The following is a 22,972-nucleotide window of genomic DNA, read 5'->3' on the forward strand; positions in this document are numbered from 1 at the left end:
GTTCCAACTACTGAGGATAATCTCATCTAGCTCTATAAAACCGGTGCACTTGAAGTCTGATTTTGTCTTCCAAGATAGGTAGAAAGATCAGGATGGAATAAGGCATAAACAAATGTGCTTAAGCACAGAGGCAAAGCTTTACTGAAACAGCAGAGAAAAGAAGGGTGTTAACAGATTGAGAAGGTACCGGAGGGAGGGAAAGAAGGAGAAATCTGTCAAGACCTTTTCAATGCAGTAAGCCATCCTCCCTCCCCCTTTTTTCCAACTACCCCAGCACACAGGAGTGAACTTACTGTCAGAAACTCAAGTGGGGCCAGAATTCTCACTGATTTGTGAAACCTTGGGCAATGTCTTTGTTAATATTAGATCCCCACTTGGTGGGTTTCTCTGCAGCTGATGCAATAAGCCAAATCAGACCGAATTAATAAATCCAGATTTAATAAAGAGGGCAATACAAAGCAGAGCATTCCCGGGTGGGCCTCAGGAAGGCAGGGGACAGACATAACATGAAGGCACGCGTGGCAGATCTCTGGCCCGGGTCTTAAATAGCTCGTAGGGTGGTCCTGGGCATCTCGAGAGGAGAGCTGCTGATGGTGGGTGCGGGAGGGCATTCTGGAATTAAGCTGGGTTTGGGGAGAGATGGAGGGGAGGGTGGAGCTTCCAGCAGAACAGTCTCAGTTTCCTAACACTGTTTATACAGACATTGTGATGAGCCCATTTTCATCTCCGGGAGTCTAGTTCCTGCTCACTTTGCATATTAACACCAAAGGCTACGATTACACAGATTGGCCCCTAGAGTTCTTTCTTACCTCCTCCTACCCCATTTTTGAACCCGTTGCCATGAATTTGTGGTAGGGGAAACACAAAAGGTGATTACAGCACATCTTCTGTTTACTGTCCAGAAGCTTGTGGCTACGGGCGCCATCATCACTCACAGGTTCTCAGCCTTGCCCCCGTCCCTCTTTCTCCACCAGTCCTAACGCCACAGACGAGAGCTGCTTCCATGAAGTAGGGGAAAGCCTACTGGAGGGCTTGCAAAGGAAAGGTGAAGTGTAGGGGCGAGACCAAGCGGCCTTTCCCTGTCTGGGCAGTGAGCTCACTCACTCAGGGCCCTTTCTTCCTGCCTCAGGCCTCCTCGGCTTAAAATGGCGGGATTGGTGCTAAGGCTCTCCCCCCCCACCGGGGGCCGCCATGATGGCTCGCCCTCCCCTCCCCCCACCGGGCTCATCAGGACCTCTGTCCCCGCGCTGAGGTGTCTGTCCTCCTCCCGGCACCCCCTCACTCCCCCCAGTTCCCCACGGCCAGACCCTCCCCAGCTCCCTTCACACCAACGCTGCGCGCCGAGGCCTGAGGAGGGGCTGCCATGGCCCCAGCGCTCGGCCCGGCCCAGCCCGGCAGGACCACGCAGGTCGGCTGGGCCCCACCCGCCTTTCCGCCCCCTTCCTCGGGAGAAGACACGGCCAGGCCCCCTCTGCACGGCACCGGGGCCGGAGAGCAGCGAGCGAGCGAGCGAGCGATCGCGCAGCCGCAGCCGCCGCCGCCGCCGCCGCGAGGTGGGAGCCGTCCCTCCCCCCGGCGCGCGCCGGTCACGTGGGCCGCAGCGTCCGCATGGCGGCGGCCCGCGCGCCCCCGCGTCACGGCCGGCGGAGCCGCCCGGGAGCGCGCGCCGACGGGGCGGGCGCATGCGCAGGGCGGCGGGCGGCGGGCAGGCGGCAGGCGGGCGGGTGGTGGTGGTGTGTGGGGCGCGCGCGCGCGCGCCGGCCGCCTCTGCCCCGCGGCGAGGGTGTCTATGGAGAGGCGGCGGCCGCGGCTGCTGGCGCGGACGCAGAGGCGCGGCGGAGGCAGCGGCGATGGCTCCGTTCCCCGACGAAGTGGACGTCTTCACCGCCCCACACTGGCGGATGAAGCAGCTGGTGGGGCGCTACTGCGACAAGGTAACGGAGCGCGGGGCGGGGGGCGGCGCGGAGGAGCGGGGCGGGCTCCGGGCGGCCTGGCCTGCCCTGCCCTGCCCCGCGCGCCTCTCGCAACCCCCGCGCATTCCCGCCGGGGCCCGGGGCAGCCCGCGCCGGCCGCGGCCGGGGACGTGCCCTCGGGGCGCGCGGCGCGGCTCCTGCCTGGCGCCCTGCTCGCGGGTCTGGCCTGTGCGGCCGTGCGGGGCGACCCCGGCCGCCCGGAGCCCCCCGGAGCCGCCGCCCCTGCAGGGCTTGGGGGGGGGGGGACCCGGTCCGCGTCCGCAGGCCGCCTCTGCGGTTGCTCGCCGCCCGGCCCCTGCGGGCTCTTTGAGTCGCTTTGCAAACACTGCATCCTCCGCCCGGAGCTGTGTGGGACTTTGCTGCCCAGGCTCCGCGGGCAGCGTCTCGCAGCCACCGGAGCCGGCTTATTTTAACCCTGCCCCTGTCGCGCTGGTTTGATTTTCGCACGTAAGCCCGGTTCCAGAGGCCGGGGAAGACCTGCACGCTACATTTCTGCTTATCTTTTTTTCCCCTTCCAGCTTTTCTTCTTCCCGAATATTTAGTCCTTGTAGATTTTGGTTCAAGACAGTTAGCTGTTCCTGTGTTGGACTTTTTTTTTTTTTTTTTTCTCCTTTTCTTCCCCCCTCCCGTAGTCAAACGAGACGGTAGCCCTAGGAAAAGTTGTTTTGCTGTGGAACTCGTTTTGACCCTTTAATTGATGTCGCCTAAATGGAAGTACTTTTGTGGAGATGAGTTGAAGGCCTTTTTCTAATGTTTCTTAAAATTCCCACTTGTCAGCTTATGTTTGGAAGGTCATATATGTGTAACCTCTGGGCAAGTCATGTGTTTTGTAAGAATGAACCAAATAGCTGTTAAGTAATTACTTAAATGTAGGAATACATTGAAATTTTCAGAAATTATAACATAAGAGTTAGCACCACTCACTATTAACAGCAAGTAGGAGTTGTCCTACAACCTAGGGAATCCAGTGTCTAAACTGGTAGGTCACAGGAAGACTGGCGATTTGAACTTTCAGATCTGAGCAAACCTGCACCACAGTTGGGAAAAGAAAAACCAAACCAAACCTAACCTGTTCGGGTCAGGTGCCTTAAACACACTGTTTAGGATCCTGTTTCTCCCCTTAGTTGCTTATTAATTAACCCCAAAGCTCTTTAAAATCCGACCTCATTCATATTGGAATGTCTTGAGGTGAGAGTGGGTACAGCGAGGACGATTATCTCTTACCCAGGAGAAGCTTAACGACTGGCTAAGCCTTGAGCAGGAAGTATAACCTTGCATTTTTTCAGTTAGTGAATTTGTTTTTATAATCTCCACCTGTTGGATCCCCTCCTCCCCATACTATTCTTTAATTTCAGGCAAGGAAAATCCCCCTCCCCTCCCGGTTTTTCTTAAAAAGCAAAATGGGAATTTAATGAGGACTGATTAAATCCAAGGTTTATCTCTGGTTTTGTCCAGAGGGAGTCCAGAGATCCTCTGGTGATAACAGGAAGTGTTGTCAATTTGTACACTTTCCTAGGAGCTTTCTAGTATTTAAGATGTCTCAGATGGCCAAAGGGTTATGACTATCCTAAACAATCAAAATTTATAATGTACTACTCAGTCTCTTTTAAATTTTTTTTTTTTTTTTGGCTACTTTTTTTTGACACAGTTTTCTCCCCTAGTCCAGGCTGGCCTTGAGAACTCACTACATTGCACAGACTGGCCTTGAACTTCTGAGCTTCCTGCTTCCACCTTCCAGGTTCAAGAATTACAGGCCTTTGTCATTCCACTGGGCATTCATTTTTTGTGTGTCTCTTTTTGATGTTTGAACATCTGAGCAAATTTTGAAAATGCAGTTGACTTAAAGAAAATGAGTCAAATATGATTCTTCTCAGTAGTTAAATGTTCCCTCTTGCATAACTAGTTTAATAAAGCATTTTTAATTTGGTAGAGTTTTAGTCAGAATTGCCACTGATTTGTTCCCAGCATTGTATAAAGGTCACTAATTCTGATTTAATTGCATGTAGTAAATGAGGTTATTGCTTATATTCCTCAAGAATACTAAAAGTTTCAGTTTTCTTAACTATGACCATGGTAATTTAGTGAAGAAAAAAAGAACTGAACAGAAATTACCATCATTTCTTCTAGTTACTAAGGACCAGTGGAAGAATCTCTGGATATCCTTTGTGAGCAAAAGTGGAAAATAACTGTTTTTGATGACAGACTACCTTAAAGAATTAAGAGTTGTTTTGGTTAGTTTGTCATCTCAGGGTTTGTCATAGTCATCTTTCTTTTAGTTGTATAGATCCACATAACCTGCAGTAAAACTGCAAAATGAGAACTAGTCTTCGGTTAAACCTGACAAGTACAAAGTATGTTAATTCACTGTATTCCTAATATTGACTTAATGTCCAGAAACCATAAAGATTTCAATTTTATTCCCAGTATTGAACTTGTAAAACACAGTATATTCACAAAATGATTTCTTTAGGAGCATCAAATCAGTTTTTCTATGCTTTGAGCAATTTACTTAGAGCGAATTATTAAGTTGTTACAGATTATGTCAAATATTTCTGTATGGTAGTTTAATGTGTTGCCTGTGGTTTTTCTTTATTAAAAAAAAGTCATCCAGACAAAATAGCAAGCTTTGAGGAGGGGAGGCGGTCCCCCCCTTTAACCTAGAAGTTGTTTGCAACTGGTTCCTGGTTTTCTCTAATGGATTGACACTGGGTGTTTCTAATATACTCTTTTTGCCCAGGAATAGTAGTTAGTTGGCAACCACAAAACAGACTGTGTGTGTGTACGTGTGTGCATATTTGTTTTGACTTTGTATTTTTGTCTAACTGGTTTTGCTAGTTTGTTTTTGATAAAGGTGGTATGGAAAGGTTTCTTTATCTCTATTGTACAGACTACAGGCCTTTGACGCAAGGAAAACTATTGTTTGTTTCTGTATCATACCTGGGGATTTGTAGGCCTGCACTGCTCAGGTGAGGGCTTATGTACGCTAGTGATAGTTCCATAACCACCCAAGTCAGTACTAAGATTCCCAGCTTAATTTTCTTCATTTGAAGCTACAGTAGTTTTTGATTTGTTTTGTAACAGTCTTCTGAGAATCTTGCTTCATAATTCACTGACCTCCCAAATCGGGGTGTGTAGTTACAGTTTTCACCAAATGGTAGATAATCCTTTTCCCATTTCCCAATTTTCAGCATTCTCTTCAATGCTTAAAACCTATTAATTCTTTTCTGTCTGCCTTGTAGGAGTTTCTGTTGGCATTGTGAGATGTGATCGCGTTCCTTCGGAGATCACAGTTGCATATCATCTATGATAATTCAGAAATGCAGGAAGAGTACAGTGGAAGGAAGTACACAGTCAAGTCCACAGTAAACATGGGGTAGTCTCTGAAGGGACTGAGAGCTGTTATGTTGGTTTCTACAGAGATCCCCAGGCACATACATAGACAAGTTATAAAAAAGTTGAAGTGAGGGCCTTTTGAGATGGGCTTAGCAATTAAGGGCACTAGTTGCTCTTCCAAAGGACCCAGGTTCCAATCCCAGCACTAACACAGCAGGTCAGAACAGTCTGTAGCTCCAGTTCTAGGGATCTGGTGTTTCCTTCCACCCTCTACAGGGATCAGGTGTGCACGCAGTGCGTAGACACACATGCGGGCAAAACACCCCCAATTAAAGGAGTTCAGTGGTGAAAGCAGTTAGGGGTGACTAAGTTTTCAAGTAAGGATATTAAAAAGTATCATCGACTGTTATTATTTATAAAAGATATTTTATACCAGAAGAAAGTAAATACAAAATTGAATAGATTACTTTCAGAAACTGGAATGTAGGTGTATTGTCAGGTTTTTCCCCCCCTTTTCTATAAAAATGTACTGGCATTTGGGAAGGTTGACCCAGTGAACTTAATACTGAATTTTGAGCTGAGAGGAAAGAAAAGGGAGTTTAATGGATTCTTAACTACATACTGACATTATTTCAGTAATCCTTACAAGAGGTTTGTAAGACAAGTGTTATCATCCCTCATTTAAAAGTGAGGAAATAGTCTTAGTGGTTAAATAACTTGTCTCACTCAGCAATTAGTAGTGCCTGAATTTTAATCCTAGAATTTTTTACTTCCTCTGAAAGCTATGGCTTTTAGCATTTCCTAACTTGTTGCTTATTACTGTTTTTATATTACAGTTTATTTGTAGGTCTTTTTTCCATCTGTAAATTTGATCAGAGCATACATACTAAAGCTCCTTCATTGAGTGTTTATCTCTCATTAACTAAAAGTATGGTCTGGCTAATAGGACAGAAAATAAAAATGCAGCTTGGGTGGTAATGTTTGGACTCTTACTCTGTACATTTGTATCTATTTTTGAACTTACTGGCTTTATGTTACAGTGTTTTTGGCAACCAGTTTTAAGGCCAGCCTTTGTACAGTGTCTTGAGACAGAAAGTCAGATGTGCATTTTCATGTGAAAAATACCATGTTATTGTTTTACTGTTTGCTGATTATGTGAATCTTGTTATATGTAAGTTCTTTGTAGAATGTAGTGATGCCAGAGTGTATTATTGTGTAGGCTATTTTCTATCGCTTTTCTATATTTCTATAGCTTTCATTCTGTCATAGAGCATTGTTTTTCACAGTTTGTCTGAGGACTCACTAGTAGTTCATAAATTTGTGCATAAGAAATAGCATTAGGAAAGGAAAGTGGAAATGTAAATGCATCCCAGAGTACAGAGGGAGATAGTTTCCCCTGAATTATCTTTGAAGTATTTGGATTTCACTGCATTGTTCTTACCATATTTTATATTTTATATTTGTAGTAGACTATATTTGGAAAACATTTGCCTTGAGCAGCATTTCTCAGTTTAAGCACTGTTGACATTTGGGCTACAGAATTTGTGGGGGCTGTCTTTGCATTGTACAATGTTTTAACCACATTCTTGGCTCATACCCACCCTATGTCAGTAGCCATTGGTGACAAACTAAACTGTCCCGAGACCTTTCCCCCTATCTCTTGGGGGGGGGGGGGGACAGTGTTCCTTACAGTGAGGCCATTGTTGTGGAGCAATTATTCTGACTAGTTACTGTCTTGAATCCAAAAAGATAGCTTTCTGCGTGGGATAGACATTTTATCTATGACATAAATTAGTTACAGAACCTAAATCTCCATTATTGTAGTTACACAATTTAGGACAAATTTATTTCTTAGCCTGTATCTAATCTATAAAATGTGTTTGATAAACCTATATTGTAATGTTGGCTTAAGAAATAATGAATACTTCAAAAACAGTTTAGATACCAGCACACTGTAAGCTGTAGTTTACCCTAAAATGGTGAGTGTCCAGGTTTATTTGATGTTTGAATACTTTTATAGAAGCAAATAAAGCTTTGAGAAAACCATTCATACAGATTTTAAAAATGGTATATGTTCTGGTCTTTTTGTTTGTTTGCTTTTGTTTTGTGGTATTGAAGATTGAATTCAGATCCTTGTTCATGCTAAATGCTCTACCACTGAGCTTTAGCACTTATATGCTTTATCTGTTAAATCCACTAACTTTTGGAATCAGATTAAAATTAATTCTATTTGGAGAAAACCTCCTTTCCCTTTTCTTTCATCTTTTCCTTTGTTTTTGGCCTTGTTCAGTATTCATCAAGGCAACAAATATTAAGAATTTAATGCAAATGAAGCTATTTTCTTCACCTGTTGTCTAAGCATTCTCTCCAGAAAGCACTTTTCAAATCTGATTTGTTTTCTAGTTTTAAAGTATAGTTGACAAAATTACATATATTCAAGATACACAGTGGTATGGTATACATTTTAATGTTTAATAATTTCCCATGTCTAATTGACTGTTAACATAGTTATAATTCCTGTAGAGATAGAAGAAAAACACACTTCAAATCTACCCTATTAGTAACTTTCAAATACAGTTTTTTAACTGTGACAACTTTCTTAACTCACCAGTGTATTGCGTACTTTGTGGGCATTCAAAGTTTATGGCTATTAATGCTTTTTATTTGTCACATGCCTACTAAGAATTCTTTCTTTTTCTCCTGGGGTTGAGAACAAACCTATAACTTAATGCTTGTTAGAATGGCTTTCTGTTGCTGAACCACATCCCTAGCCTCTTATGCTAAGACTTTATAAGCATTCCTTAACACCCCCACCCTCAGTTTAAGCAAAGTTACCCATGGTACTGTTTGTAGCTATTAGCCACTAATGTAATGTGGTGTGGTATTTCTGAAGTGTGAATTTCTTCAAGTCTGTTGTACATAATTGTTTTTAGTATGGAAAGGAGCTATGCATTATTTTTACATTGTGGCATGTGAAAATTGTATGAAACTTTAAACTTCAGTGTCCTTAAATACAAAGTTTTATAGAAATAAAGTAACAGTCACTTGCTTATGTATTGTCTGTGATTCCTTTTTGGGTTGTAGCAGCTTAGTTAAGTAGTTAGTGTAGTCCTCTAGCCTGGGAAAATTTAAACATTTACTGTCTGACTCTGTAGAAATGCTGCCGACCCCTGTTGTAGATGATTGGCTCATGTATTATAGTTAAATATTCATTGCCTTCTCTTCAGTAGAGTGTCAGCTCCATAAGAGCAGAGACCTTTATTTTGTTCCCTTGTGTATTCCCATGTACCAAGAACAGTATCTGGCTCATCATAGCTGTTCACTGATTTTTGGAATAGAGCAAAAAGTACCTGAATTTATAAAAATGCATATTTAACTTTTAAAAGATAATTCCCAGTTAGCATCAAGTAGAAACAAAGACTTTGAGAGACAAAAGTTTCCTAGCTAAATAAATGATTGTCCCAGGTCTCATAGGGAATCACAATCTATGGATTGCTGTGATTCTGCTGCTAATACTTACTGCCTTTTAAAGAAGATACTTGTCAGTTCTCTTCTGTGTAGATTGGCTTTTCTTTAGCTGTAATGGCATCTTTTTCATGGTTCTTCCCTCACAGTTCTTGTTGTGTAAGGCTAGTAAGACAGTTGAGTATACTCCTCTTCAAGAAGACTAGACCACACTTTGGAAAGGAAGCAAGCCTAAGACATTTGGTGTTAATAACATTTGCCTTTTAATTTATCCACCTGTTATACTTAACCTCATTGTTTCTCATTTAAAATGAATTTTGTAATTAGAATGGCACAATAAATGTTCAGTTTAATCTAGGTAATGGAAGATTGGAATATTACTTTGAATTTATTTAGGCAGGGTCTTTCCACATAGCCCTGACAATATTGTCTTAAGTTAGGGTTTCTATTGTTGTGAAGAGACATGGCAACTTTTATAAAAGAAAACATTTAATTGGGGTGGCTTATAGTTCAGAGGTTTAGTCTGTTATCATCATGGCGAGAAGCATGGCAGCATGCAGCAGACATGGTGCTGGAGAAGGAGCCGAGAGTTCTACATCCTGATCCACAGGCAACAGGAAGTGAACTGGCATACTTGAACATGTATGAGACCCCAAAGCTGGCTTCCTCCAACAGGGCCACGTCTCCCAAAAGTGCCACTCCCTGTGAGCCACATATTCAAACACATGAGTCTTTGGGGGCCATACCTAGTCATACCACCACAGCCAGGCTGTCCTTGAACTCACAGAGATCCACATGCCTCTGACTCCTTAATTCTGGGATTAAAGACATGTGCTACTATGCTCACCTTTGTATTTTGAAACAAATTCCTTCCTTCCCTCCTTTCTTAATGTTTTAACAAGCTTTTTTGGATTTTAATTTATTTTTATTTTACTTACATTGGTGTTTTGCCGTGGGTGTTCAGTCTCCCTTTGGAACTGGAGTTACAGACAGCTGTGAGCTGTGGTGAGGATGCTAGAAGTTGAACCTGGGTGCTCTGGAAATGCAGTCAGTGCTTTTAAAACTAGAGCCATTTCTCCAGCTGGAAACAAATTTCTTGATGCATGTGTTTTAAGTATTAGAATTTAATTTGCTATTAAGTGTGAAAGCTTGGAATTACACTGGAATGGAAATTTCCCCCCAAAATGCATGCTAGAATTGAAAAATTGATGGCATACTTAAGGTGTTAAATATTTATGTCAGTTAAAAAAAATATACTTCTCTTGTGGCTGTGGTGGCTGTGGTGGCTCATGCCTTTAATTCCAAGCTCTTGAGGTGCAGAGGCAGATGGGTCTTTTTGAGTTTGAGACCAGCCTCATTTACATGAGTTCTGGGTTAAACCAGGGCTACATAGAGACCCTGTATCAAAAAAAAGCAAAAGTGTGTGTGTACACTTCTCTTAAATTATTGAGTAATGTTCTAATAGCTTTATGTTTTATACTTATTTCCTTTTTGTTTTTGTTTTTTTGACACAGGGTTTCTCTGTGGCTTTGGAGGCTGTCCTGGAACTAGCTCTTGTAGATCAGGCTGGTCTCAAAGATCCACCAGCCTCTGCTGGGACTAAAGGCATGCACCACCAACGCCCGGCTTTATACTTATTTCTTAAACAGATCAGGTTCATCTTGACACTAAAACTTAAGCTGTAGTGAAGTATATTCCAGTTTTTAAATGTAGTTAAGTAGTTTAATAGCATGAAGAACATTCTGAACAAAGAAAAAGAAGCCAAACTATCCTAAGCATATTCTTCTAATGTAGGTGTCTTTGGTATGATTTATGATACAGAGAGAGTAATGGGATTTTAGACTTGGAGGGAACTGGGTCTGATCATTTCTATTTAAGTGATTTTTATTTTTCCAGCTAACATCTTCTTAGTCACTTTTAAATTATATAACTATACATTATTATTTTATCAATTTCTTTTATTTGTACTTTAATGTAACCAAGATATTTCCATTTAAAGGAAATATTTTGCTATGTTCAAAAATTTAGGAATACGTTTGCATGTTTCTTGTTACATTGTTGTGTTTGCATCTATTTACTATGTCTTTAAATTTTTATTCAGCTTTCTAAAACCAACTTTTCCAACAACAATGACTTCCGTGCTCTTCTCCAGTCTTTATATGCTACGTTCAAGGAGTTTAAAATGCATGAGCAAATTGAAAATGAATACATTATTGGTTTACTTCAGCAACGCAGTCAGACCATCTATAATGTACACTCTGACAATAAACTCTCTGAGATGCTTAGTCTCTTTGAAAAGGGGCTGAAGAATGTTAAGGTGAGTTGAAAATTGATATATAATCATTAGAAACAATGCCAACCTGTCATTGTAATTTTTATTAGCAACTTTAGTAAATAAATACCATTATTTTAAGGAAAGCTATTTCATTTATTTGTGGTTGAGGAGTATTTACAGTAGAGGCATGTAGTAAGGTGGGGAGATAAAGTTCAATTCTGAATGCAAGAAACACTAGGAGTTAAGAACCAAGAAGCAAGGCAAGAGCCAGTGGACGGACAGTTACAGCTACTGAGAGAAAGCATTAGGACCAGCAGGAGGGTCATTAGTTCAAGTCCAGTCCAGGGTACATAGTGAGATTTTTATCTCAAAAGCAAAGTATAATTGAAAAAGGAAATGAAATGCATTTGTGAATGTAGTTTAGGATCAGGATAAATGTACACTTAAACTAAAGGCCATTATTAAGGAATTCTACTAGTAGACTCTGGAAGGAGGAGCACTTGGTCTTTATCCAGAGGGGAGGTGGTTGATTAGTAGAGGAAAGCATACTGAGTAGTAACAAGGGAGATTCGCTTTTCTATTGAATACTCCTTTGTTCTTGCTTTTTTATATCATATCTATGTATTATGTAGTCAGTAACTTCTGAACCAAAATAGTGATTGTTAAAAATAGAGGGAAGGAACATGCTTGAAAATTATGTAAGACCTAAGACCAGTGGAATACTGTGATTATATAAAGTGGTAGAGGAAAAGATAGAAACAACTGAGAATTATATTCGACTTTGTATGTGAGAGTTTATGCTGAACTATTTACATAGCACAAATATATATTTATTAATAGGAAGAGAAGGCATTGATGAATTTGAAGAGCAGAAAGAGTGAACTATTGTAAAAAGCTAATAATTTGATAATTATTAGCATACAAGTGTAATTGGAAACCATACATATGGATATGCTTAAGGAATGTGTAAAATCTCAGCAGAATTCAACATTGAACTGAAGTTATGTAAAAGAAAAAACTAAGACAAGTACTATTTCATTCCTGTTGTAGTCAGGTTTTTATTGCTTTAATACAATTTCATGACCAAGAAAAGGGTTTATTTGGAGCTTACATTTCTAGAGGGATGAATCCATAACCATCCTGCATGTGTGTGTGTGTGTGCGTGTGAGCAAACAGGTGTGATGGAAGCTGAGAGTTGAGTACTTAGTTCTTAAACCACAAATAGGAAGCAGGAAGTAGAGACTGAACTTGAAATGAACTGGAAATGAGAATTTTTATCCCTCAAGTTCTGCCCCCCCACTGACATATTCTTGTAGCAGAGCCATACCTCCTAAGTTCCCCCAAACAGTGCCGCTAATTGAGAACCAAAATCCAGATACCAAAGCCGTTGGGGAACATTCTCATTCAAATCACCACAGTATCATATTTTTAAATACTTCATTATTTTGTAAGTCTCTTATATTTTTATATTGAGGAAAGAGAAAAGATGGTAAGTTACAGGGAGATATGATGTTAATTCGTATGTGGAAGAAATGTTTGGCTGTTGAGAGGTATGCAGAATTAGAATGATTTACTTGAAAATATAAGGTTCTTGCCTTAAGAAATGTTGATAGTAATATATGTGGTCTGTTAGAATAGCATAAAATACATAAAAACTTTTCAGAGTATATTTTGAAATATATTTACTATATTGTAGTAGAATAAAATAAAAACAAGGTTAGAGTTATTAAGGAATTCAGAGCTTATTCAAGGGCTGTGAGTGTGAAGCAGTGGGCTGAGTGTACAGTGTCAGGCATGTTAGCAGGTGAATGGCACTGAGCTGTATTCTGTCTCTAAGGACATCTTTATGCTAAAAGAAAACTAAGTTGGCTTCCTGTTATTAGGCAACATCCAGCAAAGCAAACCTTTATATATATTTGAGACAGGGCCTCACTGTGTTGCCCTGGCTGGTCTGGAACTTGCTATGTAGGCTAGGCTGGCCTCCAACCTGGAGATCCACTTGCTGCTGCCTCCTGAGTGCTGGCATTAAAGATATGTGTCTCCACTTCCTGATAAATGCGTATTATTCTTTGTTTCTAGAATGAGTATGAGCAGTTAAATTATGCAAAACAGCTGAAAGAGAGGTTGGAGGCTTTTACAAGAGATTTTCTTCCTCACATGAAAGAGGAAGAAGAGGTAAGCAGAATTTTTCTTTGTGATTTATATTCATAATTTGACAGAAAATAAAATTTTGCCTTAGATTCGTCAAAATAATGCATAAAAAGAGAATGTCGTGTTGGTGGAGAATATGCTCTTTCTGCGAACAGAAATAGAATCCAGTGAGAATTTATTTTCTGAGAAAGGTTGCTACTCTCCCTGAATGAATGAGTTTGATTACTTAAGAGATATGTATTTTTATGTGTGGTACACATATATAATTGTCACTAATTTTTCAGAACCTTTAGAAGAATCTGCAAGTCTTTAAATATTTTCTGTATGGTAGGTTTAAAAGAGTTTGTAGTATTTTTTTTTTTTTTTTCATGAGTAGACCTGTAATTAAATGGTGGTTTTAAATTTATCACTGTTGTGCCTTATGTACATGAATTAACATATCAGTAAACATATAGCATACAGTTTTTCTTTCAGTAATATGAGTATCCAGCATAGGATACAGAGAAATTATCCTGTGAGGACTTGATACTTTCCTTCCTCCCTCCCTCCCTCCCTCCCTCCCTCCCTCCCTCCCTCCCTCCCTCCCTCCGTTTCTTTTTCTTTCCTTTTTTTGAGATTTATTTTTATTTTGCATGCACGAGAGTTTTGTCTGTATGTTTGCATATGCACGGTGTGCCAAAAGGTGAGTGACATCAGAGTCCCTGGACTAAAGTTACAGATGGTTTTGAGTCAACATCTGGGTGCTGGAAGCCAAACTTGCAAGAGCAGGAGGTTGTCTTAATTTACTAGCTAGATAAACAAAAACCAAAACATTTATTGCACATTTCAGAATTGTTTTCCTTCCACCATGGTTTTTTGGAATTAAACTCGGGTCATCAGTCTTGGTAGCAAATACTCTTTCTTACCCACTAAGCCACCTTGCTGGCCTCTGGATAATTTTTTTTTCTAGCTGTAAATCATGTATTATGAGTTGCAATTGTGGTTTCATCTTTTTTTTTTTTTTTTTTTTTAACATTTTTCAAAAAGATTTATTATGTATACAGTGTTCTGCCTGCATGCCAGAAGAGACCATCAGATCTCATTACAGATGCTTATGAGCCACCATGTGGTTGCTGGGAATTGAGCTCAGGACCTCTGGAAGAGAAGCCAGTGCTCTTAACCTGTGTCATCTCTCCAGCCCACATGGTTTTGTTTTATAATTGGCTTGTAATAAAAAATGCAACCTACTTTCTAAATTTTTCCCAAGATGGAACATACTGGTTTGGTGTTCTTTCATTGGTACTTGATGGTATCTCATTATAGTTATTTTTTATATTATAATATGTAGCCAATGCTTAAACCAAGATTAAGTGTATCCCCACCCCCCCCCCCCCCCCCCCCCCCCACATGGTTTCTCTGTGGTTTTGGAGGCTGTCCTGGAACTAGCTCTTGGAGACCAGGCTGGTCTCGAACACAGAGATCCGCCTGCTGCTTCTACCTCCCGAGTGCTGGGACTAAAGGCGTATGCCATCATTGACTGGCTGTGTTCCTTGTTCTTTTTTGATTTTTCTTTTTATTTAAAATAGATTTGTTTTTTTCCCCTCTCACATAATATATTCTGGTTATGGTTTCCCCTCCCTCTTCTCCGTCTGTTTTTGTCCAACCCCCCCTCATATCTTTCTACCTCTTTCTGTCTCTCAATAGAAAACAAACAGATTTACTTCTATGGGATAATAGTATAATATAACATAATAAGAAACTAACACTTCAGAATTGGACAAAACAAACAGAAGGGAAAGAACCCAAGAGAAGGCACAGAATCAGAGAGACTCAGGGATCCCATAAAAATACCACACTGGAAGCCATAATATGTATGCAAAGGACCCTGTAGGGTTAAAAGAAGAGAAATCTCACACACACACACACACACACACACACACACACACACACACACACACACACACACGGGCGGGGGGGGGGACAGGACTATGATGCAGAGATCCTGGCATGGCCACACCTCTTAATCCTTCTCAATTGCCTAATGACTAAGCATTCAAATATATGTGACTATGAGGGCCATTCTTACTTAAACCAACAGGCAGGTTTTGAGCTAAATGTTTGACAATAATGAAATGATTGGCTGTTTAACAAGCTTGGTACAGGAAAACCTTGTTCTTTAAAATTGTGTAGAGGCATACAAAATCTTAGAAAAAGATCCTTTTTCATGTTCTTAGACAGTTTAGTGGTAATAACTATAATTTTTATATCTTTGAATTGTATGCCCATAATAACTCAACTTGAGCCGTTAGTAAAGGACTTCAAGTAAGTTGAAAATCTTTCCCTATAAATACTTTTAAATTTAGGTTTTTCAGCCCATGTTAATGGAATATTTCACCTATGAAGAACTTAAAGATATCAAAAAGAAAGTGATTGCCCAGCACTGCTCACAGAAGGACACAGCAGAACTCCTTCGAGGTCTCAGCCTGTGGAATCAAGCTGAAGAGCGACAGAAATTTTTCAAATATTCTGTGGATGAAAAGTCAGACACTGGTAAGATTTCACTTATTTTGACAGAACAATATTAATACAGTGCTATTGACATTTTGTTATAAATTATAGGTTTTGTTTAAGGACTAATGTAAGTCAGTTTTACAGTATGGTCAGTTTAAGCCATTAGGTTTTACTTAAAAAATACAATTGAGAGGACAGTAGTTTCTATTGTAGGATTTAGTGTTTTATAATCTTCCATCTTGTAGGCTTGGGTTACATGTAGTGTAGTGTTTCTTGAGTGAATTTGTAGGTATAAAATAAGTTCTCTTTTTGACCAATGAAAATTCAGGACTGCTATGTTCAGAGTAGTATTATGGAATCAGACAGCTTTCTGAGCTCCCTTATCATAGTGACAGGTTTAAAATTTTTCTCTTGATTTTAATGAATGCGTATGGATGTTCTGCCTGCTGTATGTCTATGTACCATGTGCATTCATTGCTTGTGTAGGCTAGAAGAGGGCATCAGTTCCCTCTGGGACTGGAGTTATAGTTGGTTGCTCACTACCATGTAGCTCTTGTGAATGGAATCTGGGTCCTCTGGGAGAACAGCCAGTGTACTTAACCTCTGGTCCATTTCTCCAGTCTTACAGTGTCATCTTTTATTTTTGTGTATTTTCAAAGTCAGTTATAAGCTTTGGTCTTGACTTATGGTTCAGTGTAGAATTTTTGGAGTTTATAATGGCAGGAGAGTAATTTGCATTTTGACTTTGTTTTTTGTGGTCTAGTTTATGTGCAATATAAAACTTTCTAAATATCTAAACGCTAGGCAGCAGTGAGCCATGGTTCCTACTCAACCATATCCATTTCAGGGATGAACCATGTCATTCATGTTGTCCTTAGAGAACAATTGATGCTCTACAGTTCAACAGCTGTGGTGGTTGCTAGGTTATGTACACTTTTGTTCCTGGACATGTTTAACTTACGATGGATTTATTGTGATATAACTCCCATTTTGAGTTAAGGAAAGGAACATTTATAATTTTATTTTCATCCTCTGATGTTTACCATTCTCTCAGTATATCTCCAGTAATGTTCAGGGTAGTGAGTATGAGAGAGAAGCAATGCAAAGCTTTTCTGTATAGTAACATTAAGAATCCATACCAGAAATGCAAATAAAATAGATGCTTACCTTTTCTAATAGATTCTTTCCTTATTTTTATTATTTATCTCAATAGTGTTGTTTTTTTAAAACACTAAAAATATAATTGGTTCCAGGCATAGTTGTGCAAGCCCTTAATGGCACTCTGTTGGCACAGAAACAGATCTCAGAGTTTGAGACCAGCCTACTCTACATAGCAAATTCCAGGCCAGCCAGGGTTACATAGGCAAAAGATAAACAAACAAACAAACAAACAAAAAACCCCAAATAGTTGGCATCCTTAGTCTAGCAGAAACTCTTCTGCCTCTAAATTGGTAATGACAATGTTAGTCTTGTATAATCTTTTGAAATTGATATATTTCAAATATTAAAGCAGTCAGATTCATGTTTAAAGAAAAATGACTTTATAAGTTGAAGCTATGACTAAACCTGTAAAGCTTATGAGCTTCACTCTTGAAATGCAGCTTTTGACCTGGTTACCACACCAAAACCTGTTGTGTCTTGTTTAATTGCAACTATAAGATGCAGTTTAAAAGCATCATACACATTTAATTTTCCTTCCTTCAAAGCAAATTATATAGCAGCATTATATTTAAAATATTTGGCGTTTTAAGTGGCAGTTTAAAGTGTTTGCTCATAGCATTTCATATTTAAGATTCTTTGTGAAGAACCAGATATACAAGATTCTCATATAGTACTTTTGAGACAATTCATTCTTTATCTTAACACTCCATTTTCATTTTTATGTCAGAAAAATGCTACCAAATTATGAGATGATAGGAAGTTGTTTGTTTAGTGACTTTCTACAATACTTAATAACAAGATTTCTTACATGTGCACCAGGGACATTTATATTTACTAAGTTGGCACATAGTTTAAACAGGGTAAGGCATTTGTACATTAAAGAAATCAGACTTCATAGACCTTTTATATGAATTGTAAAAATCAAAGAGGGAACACAAGGAACTAACAGGAGCCTTAATGCATGAACAGAAAATGTGAGGATGTATGTGATTGTAATCTGGCTGAGCATACGCTTGCTGATTTAAAGCAGTATAACCTGTTTGGTTCCTTTTTCAAATGATGCTGCTTATGCTACAAAGTGAGTATTGTTTTCCTATGACGCCTTTGTAAGAGGAAGTCAATTCTATGTTCTTTATTGTGTAGCTCCCACCGATGAAGTATGATCTGGGCCATGATAGTTTAACCCTACAGGTTCTTAACAAGTTCAACATCTCCATGTTACCTCTAATACGTGTTACTTCCTTTTTGAATGTTGCAAGCAGGAAGGAATTAACTTCAGGCACTGGCTTTTACTTGTGTGATTGTAATTTCTTACTGAATTGCTCATATAGCCGTACTCTTAAAGGTTTTCTTTTTTTTTTTTTTTTTTATTTCAGAAGCGGAAGTGTCAGAACACTCCACAGGTATAACCCATCTTCCTCCTGAGGTAATGCTGTCCATTTTCAGTTATCTTAATCCTCAAGAATTGTGTCGATGCAGTCAAGTCAGTACTAAGTGGTCTCAGCTGGCAAAAACAGGATCTTTGTGGAAACATCTTTACCCTGTTCATTGGGCCAGAGGTAGGTAAATGGGACTTCTGATTTGTTGAAAAAATATTTCAGTCTGCCTTTCTAGGCCATTAATCTATAATGCCAGGGAAGAGAATCTTTGAGGATTTGGGGGAAAAAATAGATTTTAATAGTGATGTGGTTTTAGTATATGTTTTAGAAGAGCTAGCAATGGCGAAGTATTTATAATTACTACTAATTCCTTTAGAATAATTAGGAAAAATATGTGAGAGGGATTGTAACAATCACTGGTAAAGTGTTGATAATTGTTGAAGATAAAAATGGGTACATAGACATTCATTGTACTGTATCTTTGTATTTATGACCATGGTTAGGATTTTTCATAGTAAATGTTTATAATGTGATTGATTTTTTTTTTATACCTGTTAAATAATTGGATTATTTGAGTATTTTAAAATAAACATAGGGTCAGTTCTATAAAATGTGAAGGTGAGATACATACAGTTCTCATTCGGTCATGGGTTAAAGTAACCAACTCTACTTTGGGCTTTAACATAGCTTTTTAGAATGATGGCTAATGTATTGTTCTTTAAATCACATTAATTTCATTGTGCTAAGTTACTTTTACATATGAAGGGTTGGAAGACTTTTTCTCTCATGAACATGTGAAATATTCATGGAATATTTACAGCTATTGTGTACTACATTGTTTTGCTGCTGAATTAAAGCAGTGCTTTTTAAGTATCAGCTTCAAAATTCATAAAAGTTAATATACTTTCCCCTTATGGGGCAGTTTGCAATGGAAATGCATATTTCCTAACAAAACTTTGACTTTTAAATTATGAGTGAATATTTTAAAAGTTTATTTGGTAAAATGTATAGCTTTAAAAAAAAAAAAAAAAAATGCAGGTTCTTACTGTGTGGAAGTCCTGGCTGGCCTGGAGCTCAGAGAGATCCACCTGCCTCTTTGCCAGTGCTGTTCTGAAAAATGTTCTTAATCGAGTGCTCAAACTGACCTCTTCATTGTTGTTCTCCTGCATCAGACTCCTTAGTGCTGGAGTCACAGGCACCACCTGAGGCAGTTTTAGAATAAGATATTTGTAGATTCTTAGTGTCTTTGGGATGATAAGAATTATTATTTTTGTATGAATTAATTTTTTCATATTACTTGTAGGATGGTAAAATTTGAGTAAAAAGATAAAAAATAAAGCACACAAATGAGTTACTTTTTCTTTTCAGCTGTTTTAAATTAAGAATTAAGACAAATCCAAATGATGGTATAAATGTCATCAAAAGTGATAATGCTGTCTTGATTTCATGAAATCACTGCATCTTAAATATGCTATTCTACATGTTTAGACCAGACACAATTATTTTTCTTAATGATATTTATTTTTGTTCCTGTCAGGGATATTTATAATGTTTGGAGACATCTTCACTTTTCCTGGTTCTGGTTATTATACCATCATCTAGTACAGTGAATCTCAACCTGTGGATCTCATATCAGATATTTATATTACAATTCATAACAGTAGCAAAATTACAGTTACAAAGTAGCAATGAGAATAATTTTGTTTGGGGGTCACCACAACATCATGAGGAACTGTATTAAAGGGTCAAAGCATTAGGAAGGTTGAGAGCCACTGGTCTAGTAGGCAGAGGCCTAGATTACTGCAAAGCACCTTATAATCCTTAGGTTAGCAATAGCCTTAGGTGCCAGTGGTGTCTAGGATGAGAAACTCTAAGTAAGGTAGATAGAATCTTAAGAATTTAATAAATTGTTTGTTATTGTCTCTATCTTCATGCACATATAATACATGTACCATAACTGCAGTTTCTATACATTTTTGTTTTACTTTACCTCAGCATGCCCCTTGACTTCTGTTCCTACCTATTTGTGCACTCTGAAAAGGAGGTTATTACTGTATCCAAAGTGAAGTTACTGTAGGGAAGAAAAGATTAGGTCATTTCCAGCAATATTTTTCCTTTAATTGCATCTATAGATACTGATAATTATTTTCTTAGAAACTAGATTATCATCATTAAGCTTATATTTTTTAATGAAGGGTATCATTGAAAACCTTTCCAAGAGAACAGATATATGACAGGTATACAGCAAACTATGTAAGCTTTTGAAGTTCTTTTTCTTTAGTTTTAGAGAAAGGTTACTCTGGGAAATAATGTTGGTTAATAATTGCTTCTATTAATTGAACTCACATAGTCATAGTTCTTTTTTTGTGTTTTAAATTGAATCATTTGCTTATATATGTGTAGTTTTTAGAAATATTTCTAAAAATAGCCATTGCCTGAATTTCAGATTGAATAGAGATTCTGTTCTGCAGCGACCTTTAATCTAATTTGACTTTGTCCCTCTTGTTTATTCATTGTCTAGGTGACTGGTATAGTGGTCCTGCCACTGAACTTGATACTGAACCTGACGAGGAGTGGGTGAGAAGTAGGAAAGATGAAAGTCGTGCTTTTCAGGAATGGGATGAAGATGCTGATATAGATGAATCTGGTATTTCATGCTTGGAATGGAAATTATTATATGGTGTTTAAATAATTGACATTCTAGTTAATAATTATTAGGTCTTAAAATTTTTGTATTTCATGTTTTCTAAAGACTTAAAAAAGCCTACTTCTGAAGATTTTAAGGAACAATAAGTAAACAGAATTTGTTAAGTGTTTTTAGAAATAGTGTTTTCTCTTGTGTTTTTATATTAAAATAAAATCAGAAAATGATGGCCGTTTTATGTAGAAATAAACTATCTCCATTATTCATTATAATGCTGTACAGCTCATACTATGTGATTGAGGAATTCAGTTAATCAGTTCACCAGCATTTATTGAATCTTCTGTGGTTGAGGTGAGAAACAGGATGATGATTCATCTATAGAGTCATCACTTGCATCAAGGTTATTGTAGAGTTAAGAAGTAATGTGTATGAGAGACTGGGTAGGAGTAGCCTATAGAACATTGTAAAGCCTAGGTTTAGTCTCCAACACTACAGAAAAAAATCATGCGTGAAAATTGTGTTGCACAGTTTGGGGTCATTCTCTCCCCTCCCTCACCATTAAGTACTGTATGAGGGAGAGTTTGAGGGTGGATAAAAATTTATCTCTACCATTAAATAAATAGAAGTAAGGGAGAATTTGAATACATGAGGTACATAATGAGAATTGCTGTAATAGAGATACATAGAGATGCATAGAGTATAGAGGAGGAAGGCAGAGTCTGTCTTTGATACTACTTTACATAGTAATTTCTAAAAGAACATAAACTAGTGAAAGTCTATAGATGAGAAATTTTAAGAAGTTTCTGTTTATAAAGCTAAAATAAGTAAGCTGATCTGGTGGAAGATCCTTGTAGAAAATAAAAGCTATAGTGGTTAAACTTTGATAACTATTGTGTTTCTGATTTTCATAAGTTGAAGAGGGTACATTTTGGTATAGTTTCAGGAGTTTGAAAATTTGTTTAATAGGGAAGAGATCTGTTTACATTAGGTTCAACATGCATATCTGTGGCAGGCAATAGGATGTGTAACTTTAGATTTTATAGTAAACAAAGTGCGTCTAGGGAGGGAGTGACAGGAGTAAAAGTGTAGTGGAATAAATAAGGTTTGCTGAAGTGATTTTTAGTGATAGTGTCCAAGTAAAGGAGGAATTTAAGGTATTTATAAACTACTTGAAATCAGCAAACCATTCAGCAGCTACTCTCTTCACATAGATTCCTTTTAGCCACAATATTCTAAGTAAATCTTGAAAACATTAAGCTGTTTTATGTTTAGATACATTCAGGTTAGGAGTTTAGGTATTTATAGTAAAGATAGAATCCTGAAAGGTGATACAGATTTTAGGTCTATTTATAGTAGGTTTTTCTTTTTATAAAATTGGAGTTATAGGAATTTTGTTTTCCTTAATATTGGGGCTTAAACTCAGGCCTTCACCAATTTTCTGAAAACAATGTTTTGCCAAACTAAAGTTGTAGTTTTTTTGTTTGTTGTTAGAGAAATATAACTTGTTATAACATTCAAGCTCTATAGAAAGTACTAAGTGCGGAAGGCCATGCTCATGAGCAAAGTGTGCCTTCTTTTGCTTGAAGGTTAATGGAGTTGTTTCATATCTCTTCTAGCTTTGTGTCCTTTATATTAGGTAGAATAACTGATGCTACTACTGCTTTAAAGAAAAAAAAAACTGTAGATCATTCATTCCTTCGTATTATTCTATTCTGAAGAATTTTTACTGTTCTTTCACCATTCAGAATTCTCTTCAGAACTTTTTCTTGTTGCCTGAAAGTGAAATTACTTTCAAAAGGGAGTTTGAGGGCAGCATGGAGTATTTCCTATTTAGTATTTGATGCATCCTTTGAGTGGCCTACTTATGATTGGTGTATCTAGTTCTTAGATGTTTGAATTCATTTTACAGAAGAGTCTGCAGAGGAATCGATTGCTATCAGCATTGCACAAATGGAAAAACGTTTACTCCATGGCTTAATTCATAATGTTCTGCCATATGTTGGTACCTCTGTAAAAACTTTAGTGTTAGCATACAGCTCAGCAGTCTCCAGCAAAATGGTATGTACAAATGAATATTAGCTTGAGTATTAAAAAAAAATAG

At 38.5% G+C, this 22,972-nt stretch overlaps 1 protein-coding gene across 1 annotated transcript in view; it reads left to right on the forward strand.

Moving 5' to 3' along the window:
- The first annotated feature begins 1,740 nt into the window (after positions 1-1,740).
- Fbxl5 (F-box and leucine rich repeat protein 5) overlaps positions 1,741-22,972 on the forward strand; it is a 35,814-nt gene continuing 14,582 nt past the window's right edge. Inside the window, exons 1-7 of the mRNA XM_051200475.1 lie at positions 1,741-1,934; positions 10,873-11,088; positions 13,126-13,221; positions 15,540-15,726; positions 18,225-18,407; positions 20,749-20,874; positions 22,781-22,929. Of these exons, the coding sequence (XP_051056432.1) occupies positions 1,851-1,934; positions 10,873-11,088; positions 13,126-13,221; positions 15,540-15,726; positions 18,225-18,407; positions 20,749-20,874; positions 22,781-22,929 (1,041 nt within the window). The 5' untranslated portion in view covers positions 1,741-1,850. The remainder of the gene's footprint in view (positions 1,935-10,872; positions 11,089-13,125; positions 13,222-15,539; positions 15,727-18,224; positions 18,408-20,748; positions 20,875-22,780; positions 22,930-22,972) is intronic.

This window comes from Phodopus roborovskii, unplaced genomic scaffold, assembly GCF_943737965.1.
Source record: "Phodopus roborovskii unplaced genomic scaffold, PHOROB, whole genome shotgun sequence".
NCBI lineage: Eukaryota > Metazoa > Chordata > Mammalia > Rodentia > Cricetidae > Phodopus > Phodopus roborovskii.